The 25,419-nt window shown below is 38.4% G+C and overlaps 1 protein-coding gene across 1 annotated transcript in view; it reads right to left on the reverse strand.

Annotated features, from left to right (window-relative positions):
- LOC124802828 (centrosomal protein of 104 kDa) overlaps positions 1-25,419 on the reverse strand; it is a 455,266-nt gene that overhangs the window by 22,625 nt on the left and 407,222 nt on the right. The window contains exons 15-16 of the mRNA XM_047263836.1: positions 7,195-7,340; positions 4,522-4,623 (exon numbers count right to left, since the gene is read on the reverse strand). Coding sequence (XP_047119792.1) covers positions 4,522-4,623; positions 7,195-7,340 — 248 coding nt within the window. The remainder of the gene's footprint in view (positions 1-4,521; positions 4,624-7,194; positions 7,341-25,419) is intronic.

Genomic DNA, 25,419 nt, shown 5'->3' on the forward strand with positions numbered 1-25,419 from the left:
GTGCCACTGCCAAGCAGTGTGTACAGACAGTCATAGGCAGGAGCACACATTTATGCATTGTGCTATTGAAGTAGCTATACATTATACAACATGTACATTATGAAATAAATAGTGTGGAAATATGGGTTGAACACACTGAACATTGCATTCAGTCCTTTAAATCATTTCATGCAGCAAAAAAAGCATTTTCACAGACGTGATAGAGATCAAAGTAGGAGTGTAAATAGCTCTTGAAGAGTAAATAGTTTTCTCTAATTCATATAATATTCTTCAAATCAATAAGTATCTTGTATTACACACTTTATAAAGAAGCTTATGTTCTTCCTCAGTTTTCAATCTTTCTCCATACCAAATTTCATCAAAATCAGTTCAGAGGATTGGTCGTGAAAATTAATGTGGATAAAACTTTCAGTTATGATTTCTGTTTTTTCTGCAGTCTGATTTTGGTTAATAAAGCCTATATTGTGCCCAAAACAATGCTCAAGTCAAATGTGGAAGCCCCGTGAAAATTCATTCTGTAGTTTTGGAGAAGTATGTTCAGACAGACAGAGAACAGTTTACAGGTTTTTTTATTAGTATAGATTTCAGCCTCAGATCACACAAATGTTATCATTACTGGTTTCAACTTATCAAGTAACCATCATGTGATCTGTTTTAAAAATAAAGAATTTGGGGGTGGGGGTTATAAAATACTAGAAAATTATATTACAAATCAAACTAATTTCTATACACATCTATGTCTACTTGAATACTTAGAAATTTTTCAACTGAACAGGCCCACATAGGAGTTCACAGTGTTGACCCTAAGTACACAAGTGCAAGTTAGAATATGCCAGTTGTGCTTTCTAATATGTTTGGTGACATCTATGGGAGATTTTAGGTACTACCTGTTCCACTGTACTGATCAATTATATGATTGCCTACCCAAGTATATTCATCTGATAAGTTACTACATAACGTAATGAAGTATGACAATTGTGTATACAAATTAGCTTGGTTTTTAATGTAGTTTCTTAGCCTTTTACTAATCCCCTTTTTATTTCTTTTTAAACATATCATCTGGCAATGACTTGGTAACAAGTTGAAATTGGCTCCAATACCTGTGACCTGAGGCTAATGTACATAACTAAGAAATAATAATAAATTCAAAGTTAGCACATTTTTGAGTAACTGAATTGAATGATTATTATTACAGATTTTAGGAGAATACCACCGACGTTATTATTCTTCAGTGGATGTATAATCTGTATTGCACAGGAAACATTTGACATTATGAAACCACTAAAGTGAATGCATCTTGATGAGTGCCATATACTTGTGAATCCTGTCAGTCATGTCACTGTTTAATCTAAGGAAATGAGGTTGCCCCCATGAGTGGAAGTATGTGTCAGAATGTGGCAGCTGTGCTTTCTGATATCTTCTGTGATACATATGAGAGATTTTACATATGGCCTGTTTGAAAGAGATGATTTACCCTGGATAGAAGCTGTCCCAAGTATACATCTAATGTTTATCCCCTTCTTCCTTAACAAATCAACACACATCAACATTTTCTTTAATTGTATTTTGGGCAAGTGGGGGGTGGGGGGAGGTTGGGATTGGGGGGGGGGGGGGCACTGTGTCATTAGCAATATTTTGAGTCTTGACCTTTGTACATCTAAGAATCCTATACTATCAGCCGTAAGCTTCTGTCAATGAGAGAAGAAACCTCCTTGTTACAACATACTGCAAAAGCCTTTGAACAACAATATTTAGTTTCACTCTGAAGCACAGAAATCATCAGGAAGCTCTGAATATATAGTCAGATGCCCTATAGGCTGTACACACTATTGGTTTGGGACACTATGAAGAGATATTGCCATGAAGAACTGCTGCAGTAGTTATCTGGCACAGTCACCTAAAAATGTAGAGCTACTGTCTCTACGAAATACTGAGAGAATGTGATCCAGCTGCAAGTGGGGGATTAAATATTGTTTACAAAATTATCATGGTAACAGTGAAAGACCCTGTGCATTGCATACAGTATTTGTGTAAAAAGGCATGGAGTGGTTTCTGCTCAGGGCATGTAATACATTTGTTATCTCCAGGGCCAGATCTATGGGAAAGGGGGGGGGGGGGGGCAAACCCATATATCTGCCCTGGGTGGCAATTTCAGGGACCTCCAGATTCATATTCTTGAATGAAAAAACCTTGTCTCACAAAACACCTAGCATCCAGTGCACTTTGGCCCATCAGTCATTCATATGATTTTGAAATGCATCTCAATTGGTTTATGAACACATTCTATGTTGATTTCTGAACAAATCATAAGTTGATTTTTGAATGCATGCATAGTGTACATGATGTCTCTGCCAAGGAAACTCTGTCGCATGTAGAAACAAAAAACTTTCCTGCAGACAAAAGGGGGTGGGGCTATGTGAGCCAAGCCAAATAAACCTGAACAGGTGAATGCCAATCACTGTTTGTTTATGTGATTGATTGGGTGAGCAAATGATCATTGTAGTTATAATTAATAGTGAAATCCATGGATTCAGATTACCAGAATGGAAATAAAGAAAGATCATATATTATCTTCTCAGTGTGTCCAGCAAAATGAAATTTTGACAGAAAATTTTTGCCAGATTGCTACATTACCAGTTGTACGGTCCCCAGTTAACAGCTGCTTTAAGTTCTATTCACAGAACAGTGTGAAAAAGTGTGTTGTTCAAACATGTAATAACATCTAACTGGAACATAAATGTGAGATAACTGTATCTGTGATTCTGGCAGTGTTACTGAAGTTAACTGGAGAATAAGTTTTGACAGTGGCAGGAATAGTTACAGAATTAGTGATGACAAGATTGTTTGCTAGAACGAGGAAGGAGAAGCAAGGAGGACATCACACAGATTATATGGAAGAATATGATGATTCCAACTTTATATAAAAATTTCGTACTACTACTTTTCAGACTCATAGTTGAGAAACTGGAATGTATGAATGAAATGTGAAATTATTTGCTAACATAAAACTTTTTGCTAGTTCTAGACGTAATAGGCATTTGATTTGGTATTTCGTGAATTATGTTCCATCATGTTATTTATGTAAATGAGGTAAACAAAAATCACCATTTGTACCAAAACAGTTTTGCTTATATTTGGCATGTGTTACAATTGCTGCAATATTAGAAAGGCCTATTTTGTTTTATGTAGCAGACAGTGACAAAGTAGATGTAATCAAATCAAGAAACCACACCAGTATTGGGTATTACTTGTACAACCTCTTTTTCAGTATTAGACAATGACATTTTAATTTTTCATGTAGCAATATGTTTGATGAACTTTGATGAGGTAATAGATTCTTTTGTAGAAAGGAAAGCATGCCGTCTAAAGCTGTAGCAAGATTAGAGAGAAAAGAATGCTGGGACCTAAGGATTGAAGAAATGTGTACCATCTTGGTTGTCTCTAACTTTACTGGTTTTATGTTTCCTATATTTAATTACTGCTGGACCTTCATGGCCTGTTCAGGGGGAGTTTAGCTTTTAGTTTTAATATTTAACTTTATGTCACACAAAAGAGAAAGTTATTAGCTAATAGGCAACAAAGAGTACTAATTTTATGAAGAGTTCTTATTCTCCTGGTCACAAATAATACCACCCAGTATTAATTATGAGTTTCTTTTTTTAAGGAGGACAGGATGTCAAACCAGCCGACGGGGAGAAGAAGAAGCACCACAGGACATTTTAATTTCCAAAGTCCTGAATATAGGTATGATCGTTCCCATTACAAAATATACACGTTTCAATTCCACAGAGTGAAATATAGTGATGTGCGATAGAAGAATGCTGTGTAAAGAGGTGTGGCACTGCACTCTGGCACACTTAAGACCAAATAACATGTCTTACATTTCCTCAAACATATATATTTTATATATAAAAGTCTTCAGAAAGATGTGTGCTACAAAATGAACATAATTTTGAAAAATCGATTTTTGTTTTTTGTTTTTAATTTTTGACGTTCTAGCTCAAAAGCTCGAGGGTGAGGGAGAGGGGGTGTCACTATCAAGTTTATGCCCTGGTTCGGAAGTATCATAGATCTGGGGCTATTTACCTCAGTCCAATCTTCTAGAATAGCAGTTAACTGATTGAGTGGATTAAAATTTTATTGTTGACTGATGTCGGCTTGTCCCGTTAAAGTTTTTATCTGATAGATAACTTTCAGTCACGTTGTTGACTATCATTATGAAATCTAAATAACCAAAAACAATGGAGCACTGCAATGTGTCCCTTTAAACAAGATCTAACACCTACAACTGGTCATTATTTCATTAAAAAATTAAAAACAGCATAATATATTCTGCCAAAAAAAAAAAAAAAAAAAAAAAAAAAAAAAAATTGTTTGCTTGTTTCTCTTTAAAGCACTGGAGTAATGTTCTGGTTTTATGTTTATTTCTTCGGAAAAAAAATCCAGAACAATTACCGATTTACTGTAAATAATATTCTAAGACTCTAATGTTTGCAGCATCTATCATTGTTGATTACTTACGGACACATTCAGTAGAGTTGATGTGGTCATCAAAATAATCTTCCAGGATGGCTTCAGTGCAACGCTCACATTTCTTGTACAGGTGTCGCATGTCACATTCATCTGTAAATACAGTTTCATTGATATTTTTTTGAAATCTGTTAATTTTTCTGTTGTCAATTTAGCAAAGATCAATCATATTAAAAGTTTGCATGTTTGATCTTACAGTGTTTTTGTCCAATATTGAGAATTGAAAAATATGAGAAAGGAAGAAAATGTAAAGTCTGAAATTTTGAGTGCCACCTCTCAGATTCATTTAAAAGAAATGTAAACGTATTACAGTTTTAAATAGTGTGTGCTTTTGCATAAACTAGATTCTAATGCAGATTGCGAACCACAAAATTAAGGATGAGTATACATTTGGTATTTATAGAAAAGTGTATTGTTCTGCTGGGAAATGACATCTTACTGTGGGACACTTTGCTTATATTGGCAATTAAATCTGTGAAGGGCCTGAATTTCATATGCTTCTCAACGGACAAGCAAAAGCAATAATCATTTCTCCTTTGTGGTCTATGTACAACTTATTGTGTCAAATTAGTGGTTACTTAGAAGTGAATATTTTTTGCTATGAACAGTTGCTTGTCATTTTGAGTAAACAAGCTGCATAAAGCAGTGACTGTAACATAACATCTGACACCAATTATTTATAGTGCATGATAAGTTCATTTTGTTTCCCTTAGCAGCAAAGGCAAAAGATGCAGTAATCCAAGACGGCTGTTTAAAAGGTATTATTTGGTTACAATAGTTTGTGAGTAATCTTTTAGATAAAAAGAATTTTCAATTAAAGTGGTTTTATAAGAAATGATATTGCATTCTGGCTGGATTGCATCAAACAGTTAGAAAAATGCTTTATATCAATCTTCGAAAGGGGTCACTCACTTTTAGTTGTGGCATGAAGGAATAACGCCTACATGCTGCACACATATATTTGAATACAAACTTTAAAAAAAAAAAAAAATTGGTATCCTCATCACAAGAACTTGCATAATTTTTTGTAAGAGAAATTTCCTTCTCAATACTCTTTGGCTCACAGGAAATCACTTCACACAGCCACCTGTGTAATGGAGGTACAAGTAAACCCGCAGTCAGTGCACCTGAGTGGTGTGCATTGCATTGCCAATCATGAATGTGAATTTGTCTGCATGACTTGAAGGACCATTTTAAAGTCAGACTGTGCACACGTAGCAACTTCACTGCAAAAAGAGTTATCAACACAAGAAGTTGCCCATCAAATAGTGTACATCATAGTGACTTCATCTGAATGTTCATCCACCTTCATTAGATACACAACAGTGAAGATTTGCCTCTTAGTGGTCACGTTCAATCAGCATCAACCGTTGGTGATCACCGCATATAAGTTGTAACTCTTTGGTAACCTGAAGAGAATGGAATGGAACTGTGTGCTGTGTTTTGAAGGCTACTGGGAGTATTGCATCAACTCTGACAGGGCACAACCATTTCCATATGAAATTTGGGCTCTAAGCATCCGTTAGGAGCAACAGTACAAATCCCCCATCACTATGGTGTGTGAGTAAAGTGAGAAATGGTAGACTTGTAATCGTGGCATAAGGTTCTCTTCACTGATGTGTGATAGAGCTGTCTAACGCCTGATGTTCATCATAGAACAGTGATAACAAAACACATCTCAGGCAAGGGGGGGAGGGGGGAGGTGCGGGAGGGGGGGGGGGGTTGAGTCATGTTTGGAGGGGTATCATATATGGATGTGTATTGATAACAGGATTCTCCAGCCTATTGTATAGCCCGACAGTCAATATTTCAGATACATCTTTATCCATCAAATTGATAATGCACAAGTACTCTGCACCCATCTTCTAAACACTTCCCTCCAAGAACAAACTAAGTGTATGATTTGTTGACATGAACCTGATGGAGAATACTTTGAATGGTTGGAATTTATATTATTGCAATAATCCTTCTCACACTGGACAATCTCAGGTGGGCTTGAGCAACATCATCTGTGTCTTGTGGAAAGCATGCCAGGAAGAGGTCCAAGCATGTTATAATTAACAGGTAACAGGTTGGAGCAACTTACTGCTGAGAGTTAGTCAACAGGAGACCTTTGTGGATATGCAGGCTGTGTTGAACTTTTTTAAAATAGGCTTTTCATACAATTTTGGTACCTATCAAAAAATTATTACAGAGGAAGCAATTGTCAATTTTTCCTGTGATAATCTATTCATTATTATCTGAATACAGAAAATAATTAGTTCTGCTAAGACTTACAAGAATGAATATTTTTTGAGCAATTCATACTTTTATTTTGTTTTCTGCATGCATATAATTTTGGAATGTTCATTTCTACATTAGACATGTATTCTGTCTGTAGCATAAATTGGGACTTGTAATACTGTGGTTTGCTGAACAGAGGACCATATATACATTCTTGGAAATTATGTGAGAAATGGCACTACTGCTTAAAATTTAGTCAGATGAATGCAACATGTACACAAAGAGTATCACATGATTCACAAAATAGTAAGTTATGTATGTAGATATTATGTAATACTGATGGTGAAAAATTAAATTCAACTTTTCATTAAATTTAATTTTCTAACTGAAAATTTATTTTCCTATAGTTTAATGTTACATGCCAGAATGTTGTCTTCGTACCTGTCAGATGATGCGACAGGACGGATATCTCAACAACTTGCTTGCAGTGCACACAACGTGTTAACATGGGACATGAACGCCAGTAATGTATATTTAATCCTTCCTCGGTGAAGTTTTCTGCTCTCACAAGGCAGAAAATACACATTCTGTCAACAAAAATTGCAAAGAAATGAAACATGTCTGGAGAGCAGAAGGTTGATTTTACCACATAAGAAAATCTCTTTTGAATATTTATATGAAACCCAAAAAACTGCTCCTGCATAGCCATGAGGGAAAAAAATGTTCAGCCTCTGCCAGTAAACATTTTATAATGACAAAATTTAGTGAGCCTGGTTACTTGTGCTCTATGATGGCCTAAGAGAGTGTACAATTATGGCTTAATATTGACAGTGAAACTCAAATATTGTAGTACTTGTGGCCCCCCTGTCTGTCCCTCAAAAATTATCTAGTAGATAAAATTATAGACTGGAGTATAACATGAAATAGTGATGAATATATCATATGGTAACAGAGGTGATATTTTGAAGCAGTTACTTTTAGAATGATGTTATTTACTGCAATATAAACCAAACTAGATTATAATCCAACTTTCAATATGTGAAACATTTATACCATTGTTATCAATACAGAAAATTCCTTTCTACATGCACTCTTGCTTACCACCTATATTGAGAGTAAGATGATACACAGAAGGCTCTAAATTTTCAAGGAAGAATAAATATATGGTGCATTCAAAAAGAAATTAAGGACTGTCCCCCTCAAAATAGCCCCTCTACTGGCAATACATTGTTCCCATAATTTCTTCCACTTTTGGAAAGCCTCGTGGAACATATTTTCTGGGACAGTGTGATGAAGCAAGCTGGGATATTTTTACTTCCCCTCGTTTTGCCATCTGCCTCCTTAAATTCGTTTTTTCACTTTTAACTAATTATCATTAATGTGCATGAGTATAAACTGCATTTTCATAAAAGAAATAGGTTGGCCCTTAGTTTTAAAGAATATTGCACCAATCTTATTTTGTGCTTAGTTTTATGTCTATAATTGATTTTCTAATTTATTTTGACTATTCCTAGTTAATACCTTTCATTACAGGGTGAAATCAATAATTGCTTCATAACTTAAATTCTATTGTTGACTTATAAACAAATGTAAATTCTGTACTAATTATAAACATTTGGAAGATGAAACACTGGCATTCTTTAAGTATTTATTTGGCTCTATTCGAAAACATGTCAGCAAAGTCAGCTCTTAATTAATTCCAAAGTAATCAACAGTTTTGTCAAAAGTATTGTTTGCATAACACTATCTGTTAATTTCATCATTTAAACAAATAATTTGGCCTAACCCTTGTAGTAGAAAAAATGTTAAACAGAACCAAGTTTTCAATGTATTCAATTAATCAAATGAGTTAAGTTTCATTGTAATTTCTGTAGGTTGGTTAAAACAACAACAATGCATCAACTTAACTGTGAAGAAAGCATAACACAATTAGGCCGTATGTTAAAATAATGACAGTGTCTGTTCCATATGTACCTTATTATTCTACAAGAACTATGAAATGTGTTGTTAGGTTTTTATGGCTCATAGATGTTCAACAGTAAACTATTGTAGCAGTTTGTGGAGATTTTGCCTGCAAACTATGAATGAAAGTTATCCAATAGTGCAGTGGCCATATAACTGTGTAATATTGGGGGGGGGGGGGGGGGGGGGGCAGTTGTGAACAGTGAAAGTAAAGAACTGTGAAACGCAAATGTGCATCTGTCAGCTACATCGTTTAAAGTAGTCAGTTTTGTTTTCCACCCCCCCCCCCATTTTTCAGCCAGTATAGCAACACAGTATGTTGACACCAAGGCTCATCAATGAGGAAATAAAACAGGCAAACGGAATGTAGGTCTCATGCTGCACTGTCCTGAATCTCCTCTATAGTTTGGAAATGACATCCTTTCAACATGATTTTAAGTTTGGGCAACAGGAAAAAGTCTGCTAGGGCTATGTCTGAAGAATGCAGTGGACTGGGCACAACAGGAATGTGATATTTTACTAGATAGCTGCAGACAAGAATAATGCTTAAGCCAGCACATTCTTATGATACAACATCCAAGTCTGGTTTTCCCACTATTCTGGTCACTTCCTATGCACAGCATTGCTCACATGCATAAGGATTTGTCAGTAACTCCTGAAACAGTTAAATGACAATTTATGAGAATCACAGCATGAACTCTCATGACATGGTCATCATTTATTGATGTGGAAGGTTGTCCAGGCTTGGGACTGTCACCGACTGACATTCTGCTCTGTTGAAAATGCTTTACCACTCATAGCACTGTGTGTGACTTCACGCTGCTTGCTCTCTCTCTCTCTCTCTCTCTCTCTCTCTCTCTCTCTTTCTCTCCTCTCTCTCTCTCTCTCTCTCTCTCTCTCTCTCTCTCTCTCTCTCTCTCTCTCACACACACGCACACACACACACTACTTCCAGATTTTCACTGTCACTTTAGCACTAACCTGATGTGCAGCTTGTGCATTTGCTCACTTCAGCACAAGGTTATAATATGAGAGTAGCTGTAGCGTGCTGACTAATAATCAGAGTGAAATGCTGCTAACAACAGCTCTCTCTGCTGGTTGGTGTGCTATTTCAAAAGTTTGGTTTCTTTTTTAAGACATCTTGTATGCTCATTTGTGACTGTATAACTACAGTGCTATGGCTATGTAGTTTGCCAGAACAATGTAGCCATGTGTGATCTTTCTTTCTTTCTTTTTTTTTTTTTTAGTTGTCTCTAAATAAGAATGTTGCCTGAAAGATCAGCATTGTTTTCAGTCTTGTCTACGCGTCTGTCAGTTACTCAATGCCTCAACTACACTTTAATCCTTCCATTAACTCTGAGGACTTTTCCAGTATCATATGTATACAGCTAGATTAATTTATGACAAAACGGAAATGTATTACTTAAGAAAATTCCATGAAGTTTCATCTTAAGTTTAGGCCTTTAGTGAGAGAGTAATGATGTACCATCATTTGGGTCCACACATATAGTGAAACAACTATACTGAAATTAAAACAGAATTTAAAAATTTGCATTCAACTGTCTTTTTGCTGTGAAACCCAAGATGTCACTCCACTGTTCAATGGCCACAGTACTGAAAAAAAGAGAGGAAGATAGATAGATAGAGAGAGAGGGGGGGGGGGGAGGGGGAGGTAGACAGAGAAAAAGGGAGGGGGAGAACTTACTTCCCCACCGTTTCTTTTAAAAAACTAAAACTGATCAGAGACAATGCAGTGCTAAAATTATTTTTGATGTACTTTGAATTTGCCACTACATAATCAGATAACTACTATTTATTGAAATCTACTGCATGGATGTTTCTTATGTGAGGCAGGAAGTGATCACAGCTCTCAGCTATTTACCAGTGAGTTAAGAGTGTCAGCAAGTCTGAAAACGTTGCGAAGCTTTTGGACAGTGTGCTCCTTCAGAGTGAACTAATAAAGAACACACATATACTGTACATACACATGGCTACCCTGAACTGACACTGCTGCTCTACTGGGGTGATGTGCTGTGTCATGTGGATTGGATGAGAGGAAGGTTGGCTGAGGGCTAAAGGAGATTTGGCAAGAGAACAGAATAGGACTGTGGTCCCAGTGAGCTCACCCTGGTGTAGGTAGGGGCTTTGCATGTGACACTCAGTGGTCTGGCAGGGTGAGATGGAACAGAGGAAGAAAGAGATTGCAGAGAGGAAAGTGTGAGTGTGGATTGATGGGATGGAGAGAGGGGAATGACAAGAATGGAGATGGGTGTAAGGCAGGGTCTAGCAGAAACTGAGACCAGAAAGATTGTGGGATTGAAGATGTGTTGTGAGGAGAATTCATGTCTGTTTATTACAATGAAGATGGTGTTAGGAATGAGGTGGGGGTTACAGATTGCATGGATTGTGAAGCAGTCATGGAATCCAGGATGTTGTACTCAACATTGTGTTCTCCCTCTGGGTGGTCAATTCCGCTCTTGCCCACAGTTTGGTGGTGACCATCCATTTGGGTCGGCAGCTGGTTGGTGGTCATGTGCACATCTGAATTTGTACAACAGTTTAACAGAGATGGTCTATGACATGAGTACTTTCACAGGTAGCCCTGAATCTGATAAAGTAGGATAGGCCTTTGACCATACTGGAAAGGGATATGCTGGTGGGTGCATAGCACAGGTCTTGCATCTGAGTCTGACACAGTGATATGACTCAGAGCTATGTGTAAAGCAGTTGGAAGTAAAGGTGGCATAAGAATGGACCAGCCATATCCCATGTGCCCCACTTCACCCATCACTCTACATCCACACTTTCTCCTTTGCAGTCTCCCTCTTCCTCTGTTCCATCCCTGTCTCCCAAAACATTCTCCCACTTCATCGTTTTCCACACAACTTCCCTGTCTATGGCATTGTGAGCTCATCGGTGCCATGTTTGCTTGTTAGAACTGAAGAAGGGCATTGTCCACAAGTCCAAAAACTTAGCGATGTTTTCCACCTTGTTTATGTGCCAGTGAACCACCTAATGCAAAAACCATACAATAAGTCATTACATTCAGTCTTTCCATTATTTGTATTCATTGAGGACTTTTTCCTGTACCACACTAAAAAAGCTGCTGTCTTATTTTGCTGAATAATATATGTATCAAAGTTGTAGATCAGTGCAGATAAGGTTTTTGAGTATGGCATATGCTTTTGTAACAATCAGCATAGGTTGTTGAGGCCTGTAACGTTTAGAATCTGAAGTTGGCCAATGTGTGGCCAAAACCAATTATGACTTATCACGTTATGTGACTGTGTCTGAAATAAAGTCTTCTCCACAGAGAGAATGTTGCTTTTTTCCAGAAACCGAATCCACAGGATTTAATTTACAGTGATTGCGCTTAGTTTATCTGGAATGATTTATGAAACAGTATACACTGACTGGAGGTAATTGTGTCAACATAATGACTCTACTTGGCATTAAGGGATATGGATGATAAAGGTAAATTGCATAATAACCTCTATTGTAAAATTGTAAGTAAAGTCAGGAGTACATCAAAATTTGTGTATCAAGTAAATTAAGAAATTTCTTTTAAGGTAGATAATGAACTGGTCAAAGAGATCTCTAAAATCGCAGGAACTTTTAATAACATTTTTCTGTCAGTGGCATATAATTGGGATTTGAACACTCCATTAGCAGATAGCCCTAAGTCCCTAAGGAAAGCCTTCCAAAACAAGTTTGACAAAATTCAACTACAGCCGATATCTCCAAAAGAAACATAAAGTTTATCAACCCCCTTAAAAATAAATATTTAAGGTTTTATGATGAAATCATTAGTAAAATAATGAAATATCACTCAGCTGAACTCTGTAATTTATTGAGTTACTTGGAGACTTAAACAGGCTTTTGTCAAGCCACTCCACAAAAAAAGAAGGCAAAACATTAGTGAAGAATTACTGGTCCATCTCATTACTGCTAGTATTTTCAAAAAAATTTTGAGAAGATAATTGTACAATAGCCTTCATACTTACTTGTACATAAAAGCATATTCATTAGCAAGCAGTTTGGATTTCAAAAAGGACTGTCAACTGAACCTTGACAGATGGTATACTAGAATCAGTAACACATACATTATTACCACTGGGAACATTTTGTGGCTTAGCTAGGGTTTTTGATTGCGTGAATCATTACATCTTAATGCAAAAGTTAAAACATTATAGAATAGTAGACACAGAAGTTCATAGTTTTTATCTTACCTCAATGACAGAAAACAATGTGTATCATTTCCATGTCAGTCACATCATAACAGGCATTCAGAATTTGAGCAGTCAGACATGCTGTACCACAAGTTACATTTTGAATTCTCTGTTAGTTCTGATATGTACAAATTATCGTCAACTTATAATTTCAGAAGATCCACATTTTGTACTTTTTGCAGATAACACAAGTATAAGAATAAAAAGCAGTACCAGTCCTCAGGTAATGAAAGATTTGAAAACATTAACTGATGGTTCATGGCAAATACATTAGCATTCACTTCTGACAAGACTCAGTACACACAGTTTAGTTCATCTCACTGAACTCCACAATCCATAAAAATAAGTTTCTCTAACCATGCATACATGAGGTAGAAAGTGTGAAGTTTATGCTACTAAAGATAGATTACAACCTCAATGGAAAAACCCACTGTCTGGCATTGCTGAAACACCTTGGTTCACCTGTGTTCACAATATGCATGTTTACTGCTATACGCAATTTAAAATGGAAGAAACTGGTTTATTTTGCATGTTTCCATTTGCTTATGAGTGATGCAATCATTTTCTGGGCAAATTCAAATTACGGGGTTGTTGTTGTTGTGGTCTTCAGTCCAGTGACTGGTTTGATGCAGCTCACCATGTTACTCTATCCTGTGCAAGCTTCTTCATCTCCCAGTACCTACTGCAACCTACATCCTTCTGAATCTGTTTAGTGTATTCATCTCTTGGTCTCCCTCTACAATTTTTACCCTCCATGCTGCCCTCCAATACTAAATTGGTGATCCCTTGATGCCTCAGAACATGTCCTACCAACCGATCCCCTTCTTCTAGTCAAGTTGTGCCACAAACTTCTCTTGTCACCAATCCTATTCAATCTACCCATCTAATCTTCAGCATTCTTCTGTAGCACCACATTTCGAAAGCTTCTATTCTCTTCTTGTCCAAACTAGTTATCGTCCATGTTTCACTTCCATACATGGTTACGCTCCATACAAATACTTTTAGATACACCTTCCTGACACTTAAATCTATACTCGATGTTAACAAATGTCTCTTCTTCAGAAACACTTTCCTTGCCATTGCCAGTCTACATTTTATATCCTCTCTACTTCAACCATCATCAGTTACTGTGCTCCCCAAATAGCAAAACTCCTTTACTACTTTAAGTGTCTCATTTCCTAATCTAATTCCCTCAGCATCACCCAACTTAATTTGACTACATTCCATTATCCTCATTTTGTTTTTTTTGATGTTCATCTTATATCCTCCTTTCAAGACACTATCCATTCTGTTCAACTGCTCTTCTAAGTCCTTTGCTGTCTCTGACAGAATTACAATGTCATCGGCAAACCTCAAAGTTTTTATTTCTTTTCCATGGATTTTAATACCTACTCTGAATTTTTCTTTATTTCCTTCACTGCTTGCTCAATATACAGATTGAATAACATCAGGGAGAGGCTACAACCCTGTCTCACTCCCTTCCAAACAACTGCTTCCCTTTCATGTCCCTCGACTCTTATAACTGCCATGTGGTTTCCGTACAAATTGTAAACAGCCTTTCACTCCCTGTGTTTTACCCCTGCCACCTTCAGAATTTGAGAGCGAGTATTCCAGTCAACATTGTCAAAAGCTTTCTCTAAGTCTACAAATGCTAGAAACGTAGGTTCGCCTTTCCTTAATCTAGCTTCTAAGATAAGTCGAGAGTCAGTATTGCCTCACGTGTTCCAATATTTCTACGGAATCCAAACTGATCTTCCCCGAGGTCGGCTTCTACCAGTTTTTACATTCGTCTGTAAAGAATTCACGTTAGGATTTTGCATCCGTGACTTATTAAACTGATAGTTCGGTAATTTTCACATCTGTCAGCACCTGCTTTCTTTGGGATTGGAATTATTATATTATTCTTGAAGTCTGAGGATATTTCGCCTGTCTCATACATCTTGCTCCCCAGATGGTAGAGTTTTGTCAGGACTGGCTCTCCCAAGGCCGTCAGTAGTTCTAATGGAATGTTGTCTACTCCCGGGGCCTTGTTTCGACTCAGGCCTTTCAGTGCTCTGTCAAACTCTTCACGCAGTATTGTATTTCACATTCCATCTTCATCTACATCCTCTTCCATTTCCATAATATTGTTCTCAAGTACATCGCCCTTGTATAGACCCTCTATATACTCCTTCCACCTTTCTGCTTTCCCTTCTTTGCTTGGAACTGGGTTTCCATCTGAGCTCTTGATATTCTTGCAAGAGGTTCTCTTTTCTCCAAAGGTCTCTTTAATTTCCTGTAGGCAGTATCCATCTTACCCCTAGTGAGATAAGCCTCTACATCCTTACATTTGTCCTCTAGCCATCCCTGCTTAGCCATTTTACACTTCCTGTCGATCTCATTTTTGAGACGTTTGTATTCCTTTTTGCCTACTTCATTTACTGCATTTTTATATTTTCTCCTTTCATCAATTAAATTCAATATTTCTTCTGTTACCCAAGGATTTCTACTAGCCCTCGTCTTTTTACCTACTTGATCCTCTGCTGCCTTCACTACTTCATCTCTCAAAGCTACCCATTCTTCTTCTACTGTATTTCTTTCCCCCATTCCTGTCAATTGTTCCCTTATTCTCTTCCTGAAACTCTGTACAATCTCTGGTTTAATCAGTTTATCCTGGTCCCATCTCCTTAAATTCCCACCTTTTTGCAGTTTCTTCAGTTTTAATCTACAGTTATGGGGATAGTACGAGGGCAGTTCAATAAGTAATGCAACACATTTTTTTTCTGAAACAGGGGTTGTTTTATTCAGCATTGAAATACACCAGGTTATTCCCCAATCTTTTAGCTACACAACACTATTTTTCAACGTAATCTCCATTCAATGCTACGGCCTTACACCACCTTGAAATGAGGGCCTGTATGCCTGCACGGTACCATTCCACTGGTCGATGTTGGAGCCAACGTCGTACTGCATCAATAACTTCTTCATCATCCGCGTAGTGCCTCCCACGGATTGCGTCCTTCATTGGGCCAAACATATGGAAATCTGACGGTGCGAGATCGGGGCTGTAGGGTGCATGAGGAAGAACAGTCCACTGAAGTTTTGTGAGCTCCTCTCGGGTGCGAAGACTTGTGTGAGGTCTTGCGTTGTCATGAAGAAGGAGAAGTTCGTTCAGATTTTTGTGCCTACGAACATGCTGAAGTCGTTTCTTCAATTTCTGAAGAGTAGCACAATACACTTCAGAGTTGATCGTTTGACCATGGGGAAGGACATCGAACAGAATAACCCCTTCAGCGTCCCAGAAGACTGTAACCATGACTTTACCGGCTGAGGGTATGGCTTTAAACTTTTTCTTGGTAGGGGAGTGGGTGTGGCGCCACTCCATTGATTGCCGTTTTGTTTCAGGTTCGAAGTGATGAACCCAAGTTTCATCGCCTGTAACAATCTTTGACAAGAAAATGTCACCCTCAGCCACATGACGAGCAAGCAATTCCGCACAGATGGTTCTCCTTTGCTCTTTATGGTGTTCGGTTAGACAACGAGGGACCCAGTGGGAACAAACCTTTGAATATCCCAACTGGTGAACAATTGTGACAGCACTACCAACAGAGATGTCACGTTGAGCACTGAGTTGTTTGATGGTGATCCGTCGATCATCTCGAATGAGTGTGTTCGCACGCTCCGCCATTGCAGGAGTCACAGCTGTGCACGGCCGGCCCGCACGTGGGGGATCAGACAGTCTTGCTTGACCTTGTGGCGATGATGACACACGCTTTGCTCAACAACTCACCATGCTTTTGTTCACTGCCAGATCACCGTAGACATTCTGCAAGCGCCTATGAATATCTGAGATGCCCTGGTTTTCCGCCAAAAGAAACTCGATCACTGCCCGTTGTTTGCAATGCACATCCGTTACATGCGCCATTTTAACAGCTCCGTACAGCGCTACCACCTGTCGGAAGTCAATGAAACTACACGAGACGAAGCGGGAATGTTTGAAAATATTCCACAAGAAATTTCCGGTTTTTTCAACCAAAATTGGCCGAGAAAAAAAATGTGTTGCATTACTTATTAAACTGCCCTCATATTTTCAAAATACAGAATTGTGTTACAAGAAATATATCTGCTAATAATTTAGAACATCTTGAAGAGACCTCCTACTTTTTTTTCTTTTTTCCTTAAAAAAAAAAGGTAAACTGGGTATTTTGACAAATTATACATAAGATTGAGCTGCCCCTGCCATTATCATTTTATTATATCATCAGCATAGTCAGATAGTTTGTTAACATCATTAATTTAAATGGCCTCATGGGCAATGAATGAAAAACAACTTTTGTAAACATTATAATAAAACTAATTATGTTGACAATTTAATCCAAACTTAACCCTTACAAGCACAGCAGTTTCATAGTCAAAAAGCATGATGAATACAATGTTGCATTTGTTTACGCTGTCAAAATTCACAAATTTTTTAGGTAAAATTTATACAAACATCAGTATTATAATTTTTAAGTGCTTGACTAAGCCAGTGGTGTTACAAGGCCAGTCAATGAAGAATAAAAAAAGGTGAAACATGGAAAATAGTTTTTGCAGTCACGAGTATTTCTGCAGTGGTAGGAGGGAATGGCATCAGCAAGACACTGGGAAATCCTGACTGATAGGGGTCGAGTCTGGGAGTGGGGGTGCATTTGAAGGTAACTTTTGTATGTTTTTCCTGAATAATTCGAAAACTATGGCGACTATTGAAAACATTTCCCATTACAAAATTTAATTGCATTAAATTTCCTACAAAAAGGCTGTGTTCATTTTTTCTGTTGCACCAATACTTGCCACGTAGCAAATGAGAGAATATGAAAATCTCATGTGTGGTTTATGTAGGCTCCCTGTGACATTGCAGGTTGCATAAAATGACAGTGAATGGGACAATGGAATCAACACACACACACACACACACACACACACACACACACACACACACACACACACACACACACTGCTATAGTGAAAAGTGTGATGTAAACAGAGAAACAGAGAGGAAAGGTTGTGCTGGAGTGAGGGTGTTGGTCTCTGCCAAAGATGGGATGGACATGTGCTGCAGAAGGTTATGATGAAAATAGACTTCTCTATTGCTTCTTTACTAATTTACACAGCTTGGACTCCACCATGTAACTGGTCTGTAGTGGCTGCATGCAGGCATGAGAAAGAACACAGTTAGTCTTTAATAGTCATTTGAGTGTGTTTCTGTCTTCATCTAATATTCTGGCATAGTAGTGGCACGGAAGGAAGCACAGCATATGGTTGATACCTGCTACCTCATAGGCAACTGACATCTATGGTATGCCAGTGCTGAGTTGACAGCAATGATCAAGCACTGCTCTTGGTTTTCTGCACCACAGGGTGGCTGGCAAGGTCAACTGGTACAGCAAAAGGTCACAATGTCTCAGCTACATGGCAATGGCATTGCCTGGAGTTAGAGTCGGATCTGATGCTGTAGAGCAAGGGCAGGCAGCTGGCAGTGTGGTGGCTGCGTGGACTGGGCAGATAGGCTGAGGTCTCTGGATCACAGCCCAGCAGCAGCAGTGGTGACAGTGGCTGGATGTCACATAACTGCCCACCTGGCCAAATGCTGGCTGGTTCAGGTGGGCTTAAATGCTGTTACAGCTCGTTGACTTTGTGGGAGGCATGGTATTAATATTTCACACCAAATTATCTGGAATGAAGTTAATGACCGGCTGGGTGGGTTGAGCAGCTGGTCTTCCTGGTGACTGGCCATGTTTTGTCATGTGGATGCTGTGACACAGAATAGCAGAAGTCCATTCAGCTCGATGGTTGCTGACCGGTGCCTGACTGACTCCAGTATGTGGCTTAATTACCACCCTGGTGCTCCATCACCAACTTCAAGTCCTGTTGAACTTCTTTCCTTTACAATGAATATACCACTAGCACCTAAAACAATGTCTAAAAAGACCTCAAGTGATCAACAAGTGGACATTCAAAAGATTGATTTAAAGAACTTTCTATTGAATTACTACTTCTCCATTTAAGAGTACCTTCACCTGCATTCTTAAATTCAACTTTTGTAGTCTTGTCTTCTTCAGTTGCATGCAACATTATGGTATATTGATAATTTTTATTTTTTTGGACTGTCTGAGTACAACTGAATGAAACATGATTTTTGTGCCGTAAGCATTTTGCAAGACATCTTCAGTGGCAGGTTGTGCAGACGATTTTCTACATACTATGTTTCTGTTCCATTTTTGGTGCTGTTCCTCTTCTTATAATTGCCACTTGGGGTTTCTCCATATTTCACAGCACTAGGAACTGAACACTTGTTTTGATGCACCCTCACACAGACTGTACTCACAGTGAAAATGAGGTCAGTACTATGGAAACTATGGTAACATTTATAGTGCAGAGTTTTAATTTGAAAATAAATTAAACCATCACATTGTGTGTTTGTTCCTCATGCTATATTAGTTACTAACTCTGTATTCTGTACCATGTAAATGTATTCAGTGCAAAATAAACACTACCCAGGCATGTCTGCAAATTGTGTCAGCACTGATGTAACAGCTACACTGCAGAAGTGTGGGGTGATAGAGTTTGTAGCTTCTCCTTGTGACATAGTGTGGTAGCCACAGAGGAGACTCGCTAGCTCTATCATGAGTTTGCAGACAGACAATGCTCGTAGAAATGAGAACACACATGTCGGAGAGGTATTTTTAAAAGTGCCACGTAAAATCTACGTAATACTTATATAATCTTTACTCTGTGGCCATTCGTACACAGAGTGTGGATCAGCTTTTGCAACTGTCGGATGGCAGCTATTGATCTAAAAATAGAGAACTCTTCTAGCCGGACTAATCAATGCCCATGAGTTGGTGCCGGTTATATTCTTGCACTTCTCTGAGCCATTCAGCAGAGCTGGCACTTTGAGGTCCATCTCATTGAGGAGCCTTGGTTCTTTCCATGCATCCTAGTGCTGTGAAATGTGGAAAAAACCGCAAGTGGCAATTATAAGAAGAGGAACAGCATCAAAAACGAAACAGAAACATAATTCATATAAAATCATTCATGCAAACTGCCACTGAAGTGCCTTGCACAGTATAAAGGTGAAACGCATATGGTGTGAAAATTGTGTTTCATTCAGTTGTCGTCAGATGGTCCAAAAAGTAAAAATGATCAGTATACTGTAATCTTAAATTCAATGTTTTAAGTTAATGTATAATTAGACTTAACACTGGAATAAGGCAATATTACAATATTATGTCATTTAGCAGTATTGCACTTAAATGAAATTAAATTTACACTCTTGAGTTCTTCCATCCCAGAGATCACTCTTCATGGGACCCAAGGAGTATCACTAATGTAATACAATATGATATTCTTGACATATAAGAATTTGTATGCATAAGGCGCTGCAGTCGTGGACTGTGCAGCTGGTCCCGACAGAGGTTCGAGTCCTCCCTCGGGCATGGGTGTGTGTGTTCGTCCTTAGGATAAGTGTGTAAGCTTAGGGACTGATGACATTAGCACCTTAAGTCCCATAAGATTTCACACACACAATTTGTATGCAGCACAGTGTTTAAGTTTTTAGTCATTAAGGAAGTAAATGATTGCTGGTAATGCATGGCAAAGGAAGGCATGCATCCAAACTGCCTTCACGTATTTACTTGAGTGTCTGACTTGTTTCATGTAAGATGCTGAACCACTGTAAATGGAGGCAGTGTGATCACTGACTGGTTGTTTGCACATTATGAGACTCTCTGAAATGTTGTGCATGGCAGTTAGCAAAAAGAACAATGTCTGTGAAGTGCCATGTAAAAAAATCTCTCTCTTCACCACATCATTTGTATGTTGTGTTGGCCAAGAGGAAGAAAGGATACATCATTTAGCTTATTCACAGTGTCTGCAGGTATCTATATACTTTTTATTGGTTGAATTTAGAGAGGGTTATGGGGAATGGGTGACCTAAATCTTGCCAGTCTGATGTGGGAAAGGAGCATTGCAAGTGGAGCAAGTATTAGCTTCCTCATATAGTGCAGCCACCATTCCTATGCTTTCTGCTAAATATCTATGGTGGTAACTCTTATTGTTTGTAGAAAAGTTATTCTACCAAGGAGTCTCTTGCAGTGTCCATGAAGTATCAGATGCTGATTCAGTTCTCATTTTATTACAAAGAAACTGAACATGGCACAGTGAAATAAAAAATAGCTCTTATCAATGACTATACTCTCGCAGTATTGTCTGATCACTTAAATTGGCAGTGACTGAGATCAAAACACTAACAGTCCAAAGTCTTCTGATTTCTACTGAATTAGAACTAGGAAGCTGAGCTGTCAAGAAATCTGTTGTACACTGTAATTTTCGGTGTATTCCATTCGTGGAATAGTACCACTTCAGTAACAAGAGGATATTTCATATATGTCACAGAAACATAGGGAGCACAAGTACAGTTAAAAAAATGTTTGAAGTTTTGCACCCTGACATGATGCTAATAGTGTATATCTGTGACACTTTTTTCCAGCAATTCACATTTCCATGTGGTGGTATAATGCTGATTTTTTGATGACTTTTATTGGTTTTGCTTTAATTTTCATTAAAGTGGTCGTGGTTTGAAGTAAATACAAGAAACGTTTATTACACTAATTCAAACACAAAATATACAGAATACACATACATGAAACAAGAATAAAGAACATTCATAGAACTAACAGCACAGAACATGTATATTGGTAGAGGTATAGATTCTCATTTATACATTTCCACTAGAAACAGTGTTTGTTGACCAAGATGTTTAGCACCAGACCAGCTTGCAATCGCAAAAGCTTAATTCGACACTATACTGCAAGAGGGCATTGTTAGACTATCGAAGGCTGTGGTCCACTGCCTTATATTTGGTGCCAAAGAAAGGTGGGGCCTGATGCCCATATGGAAACTATCGTGCTCTGAACTCGAGAATAGCGTTGGACTGATATCCTGAGCCACTACTAAGAGACTGTAACTACACATTACACGGTGTGAGGATATTCAGCATCTTAGACTGTGCTAAAGTCGATGATCAGATACCTGTGACTAAAGAGGACATCCTAAGGACTGCAATTATAACACCATTTTGCCTGTTTGAGAGTATGTGTGGAGCATTACAGAGTCATCTTGAACATCACCAATTGTGTTTTCGGATCATCTGAAGCGACCTTCTTGGGATGTAGAATCCCACTGTGGCCTCCCTACTTCTGACTGAGAAGACAGGTGTGATTTTACAGTTACCTGGGCCAGAGAAAATCAAGGAATTGAGTTAGTTCCTTGGTATGCTGAATTTTTATCGTTGCTGTCTGTCTCGTGCACCATAATAGCAGGAACCATTGACAGCAGCACTAAATGGTCCTAAGACAAAAGCAACTCCCCAGTGCAGAGGACTCAGTCTATGTGTTCTGCATTTGAAGCCATGAAATAGAGCATAGCTGACGCAGTGTATAAAGTATTCATTGCACAAAAGTGTGTAATCAGATTAATAGCTGGAGTCCACCCAAGATCATCCTGCAGACATTTATTTAAGGATCTTGGGATATTCACAGTAGCTTCTCAGTATATATACTCTCTTATGAAATTTGTTATTAACAACCAAACCCAATTCAAAAGTAATAGCAGTGTGCATAACTACAATACTAGGAGAAAGGATGATCTTCACTATTCAAGATTAAATCTAACTTTGGCACATAAAGGGGTGAATTATACTGCCACTAAAGTCTTTGGTCACTTACCAAATAGTATCAAAAGTCTGACAGATAACCAACAAGTATTTAAGAAGAAATTAAAAGAATTTCTGAATGACAACTCCTTCTACTCCATAGAGGAATTTTTAGATATAAATTAAGAAAAAAAGAAAAAAAAAATTATAAAAAAAATTTAAAAAAATAAAAAAGTTGTTATATTAACTTAATTATGTTGTTAAATTAACTTAATTATGCCATGTATTGGAAAATTTGACTCGTTCCGCATCATTACAAAATATCGTATTCATGATCCATGGAACTAGTATTAATCTAATCTAGCTCATCTTAAGCTCAATGCACCTCTTGCGTTAGCAGTGGATGCAAGACGGATGGCTTTCAGTGTGGTGCTACACTCTGGAGGAAGGTTTATGGCAACCACTGGCATACTTCTCATGAAAGCTGTTACCATCTCAGAGAAAGTGGAGCACCTACAACCACAAGTTCCTGGCAGTATTTGAAGAGGAGAAATACTTTCACCCTTAAACCAAAGCTTGAATGTCCATGATATTCACAGATCATAAACCACTGACCTTTGCATTCAAGTGGAACAATGCCAACTGTTCTCCTCGCCAATTCAACCACCTAGGGTTCATAGCCCAGTTCACTACTGACATCCAGCACTTTTTGGGAATTGATAATGTAGTGACTGTCTTTCATTATGAGTGCTATACACTTTTTTCCGTTGGCCTGAGGACAAGAAGAAGATGAGAAACTCCAAAAGTTTCTTGACAATGATGTGTCATCATTAGAACTGCAGTTCCTGGAGAAGATGTCAAGCTCTACTGTAATGTGTCTCATGGACAACCAAGACAAGCCTTCAACAGAATTCATAACCCCTATTCCACTGCTTTGTGTGGCCAAGCATGGAAAAGGGCTGTTGAGAATGGAAAAGGACATGTTTGCAATACCAAAGGTGTAAAAAGCCTCAATGTATGCATGTCTGAGTTGGCAACTTTCTAGATACAATTGTATGTTTTGTCCATGTACATCTATATGTTGTGGGACTTCCTCCTTTGAGCAGTCAATGCTACCTTTTGTCAATGACTGATTGTTTTACCCGCTGGGCAAAAGCAGTGCCAATTTTACTGCAGAAATGTTAGCCTCTACCTTTGTGTCAGTGTGGTTAATGAGGCTTAGGTGCCCGCAGCATAACACTACCAACCATGGATGGCAGTTTGAGTTGGACCCATTCAACTGGCTTGCCAAGTTTTGCAGGTAGATCCACCACAATACCACCAGTTACCATATCACTAGCAATGGCATGGTTGAGCACTTGCATCATACCCTGAAGATGATGCTCATGTGCCATGGAAACTCATGGACTTCAGCTCTTCCAATGGTTCTACTTGGCCAACAAAGAACTTATAAAGCTGACTTTGATTCTTTGACCATGGAGATGGTCTACGCAGGGACGTTGTGTCTGTCTGGTGAATTTGTCAATGCTGATACAATGAAAATATCTGCACTAGACCAACTAGATTTCTCACGTCACCTGTGGAACCTTGTCACACAGATCCATCCTCCGAGGCTTCACGTCACAGCACGCTGCCTGCACCAGGACCTGGATCACTGCTCTCATGTCACACTCTGCACCAACAATATAAAACCACCATTGCAGCCTCCAACCACTGGTACATACTGCACATTATGGAGAAGTATGCAGACAATGTACATATTGGTGAACAGTAAACCAATGACTGTTTCCCTGAACAGAGTCAAGCCTGTACCCAATTTTCAAGAAACATCACAGTCCACTACCCAATAGAGACATCAGAACATGCCAGAAAAAGCCCCAAGCAACACCATCACCACCACCACCACCACCATCACCACCACCACCACCACTACAGCCATCCACAGAACATCCATCTATTTGAGTGAACTGCTCCAGATGTGGTGTTCACTTCCCTGCCTGTTTCCTTGATACTGATGCACAGTTTCTTCTGAGGGAGTTGTTACACGCTAGCGCACAGAAATGAAGTGCTCACACAGTGTGTGCATGGTGCAGTGTCACATGGTGTAGCAGGTGAATTGCAGCCATCATGGTAGTTCGTTACAAGCTGCCAGAGGCAATGTGTTTTTCACATGTAATAAGTGAATTGTGGCTGTCAAAGAGTCCCGCAGTCAGCACCAGGAAAACTGTTTTTTCTGGTGTGTGCTTCTGCCTTCTCCATGCACGATATTTGTTCCTGTGTTTTTATGTTTTTATATATTATTCTGAACTGCCACTCTGTGTTACATGTCAATTAACCTCTTGCCTTCATTGAATAAAGAGTGTTTGTTAAGTGTAATCTTTTGGGATTGGATTAATCAGTATTCTTAAGTCGATCAGTTTCAATTATGCAGATCCCATCAACATTGTATTCTTGACAGTGACTTAGTCATCATAACAGTAAGCATCTGCTCCATCAGGATTTGTTCTACCGTTAACTTGAGCTAAGTCTATTTTTTTCTCTAATAAAAATTAAGTCTGATATTGATATGCTTGGTTCTTCCACTGCAACCACTTGTTTTGGTTAAGTCAACTGCATCTTTGTTACCACAATAAAGTTTAACTGGCCGCCACTTTCAGGACATGAACAGATTTCTTTTATTAACCTTTGTAGCCAGAGTCTCTCAAGGCAAACTCAGGCTAGGGCCATGTATTTAGCTTCAGTAGTTGATAGGGCAACTGTGGTGCTGAAACAACTTAGCAACTATGATTGAATATGCGAGGTCAG

The sequence above is a fragment of the Schistocerca piceifrons genome, chromosome 6 (genome assembly GCF_021461385.2).
Source record: "Schistocerca piceifrons isolate TAMUIC-IGC-003096 chromosome 6, iqSchPice1.1, whole genome shotgun sequence".
Classification (NCBI taxonomy): domain Eukaryota; kingdom Metazoa; phylum Arthropoda; class Insecta; order Orthoptera; family Acrididae; genus Schistocerca; species Schistocerca piceifrons.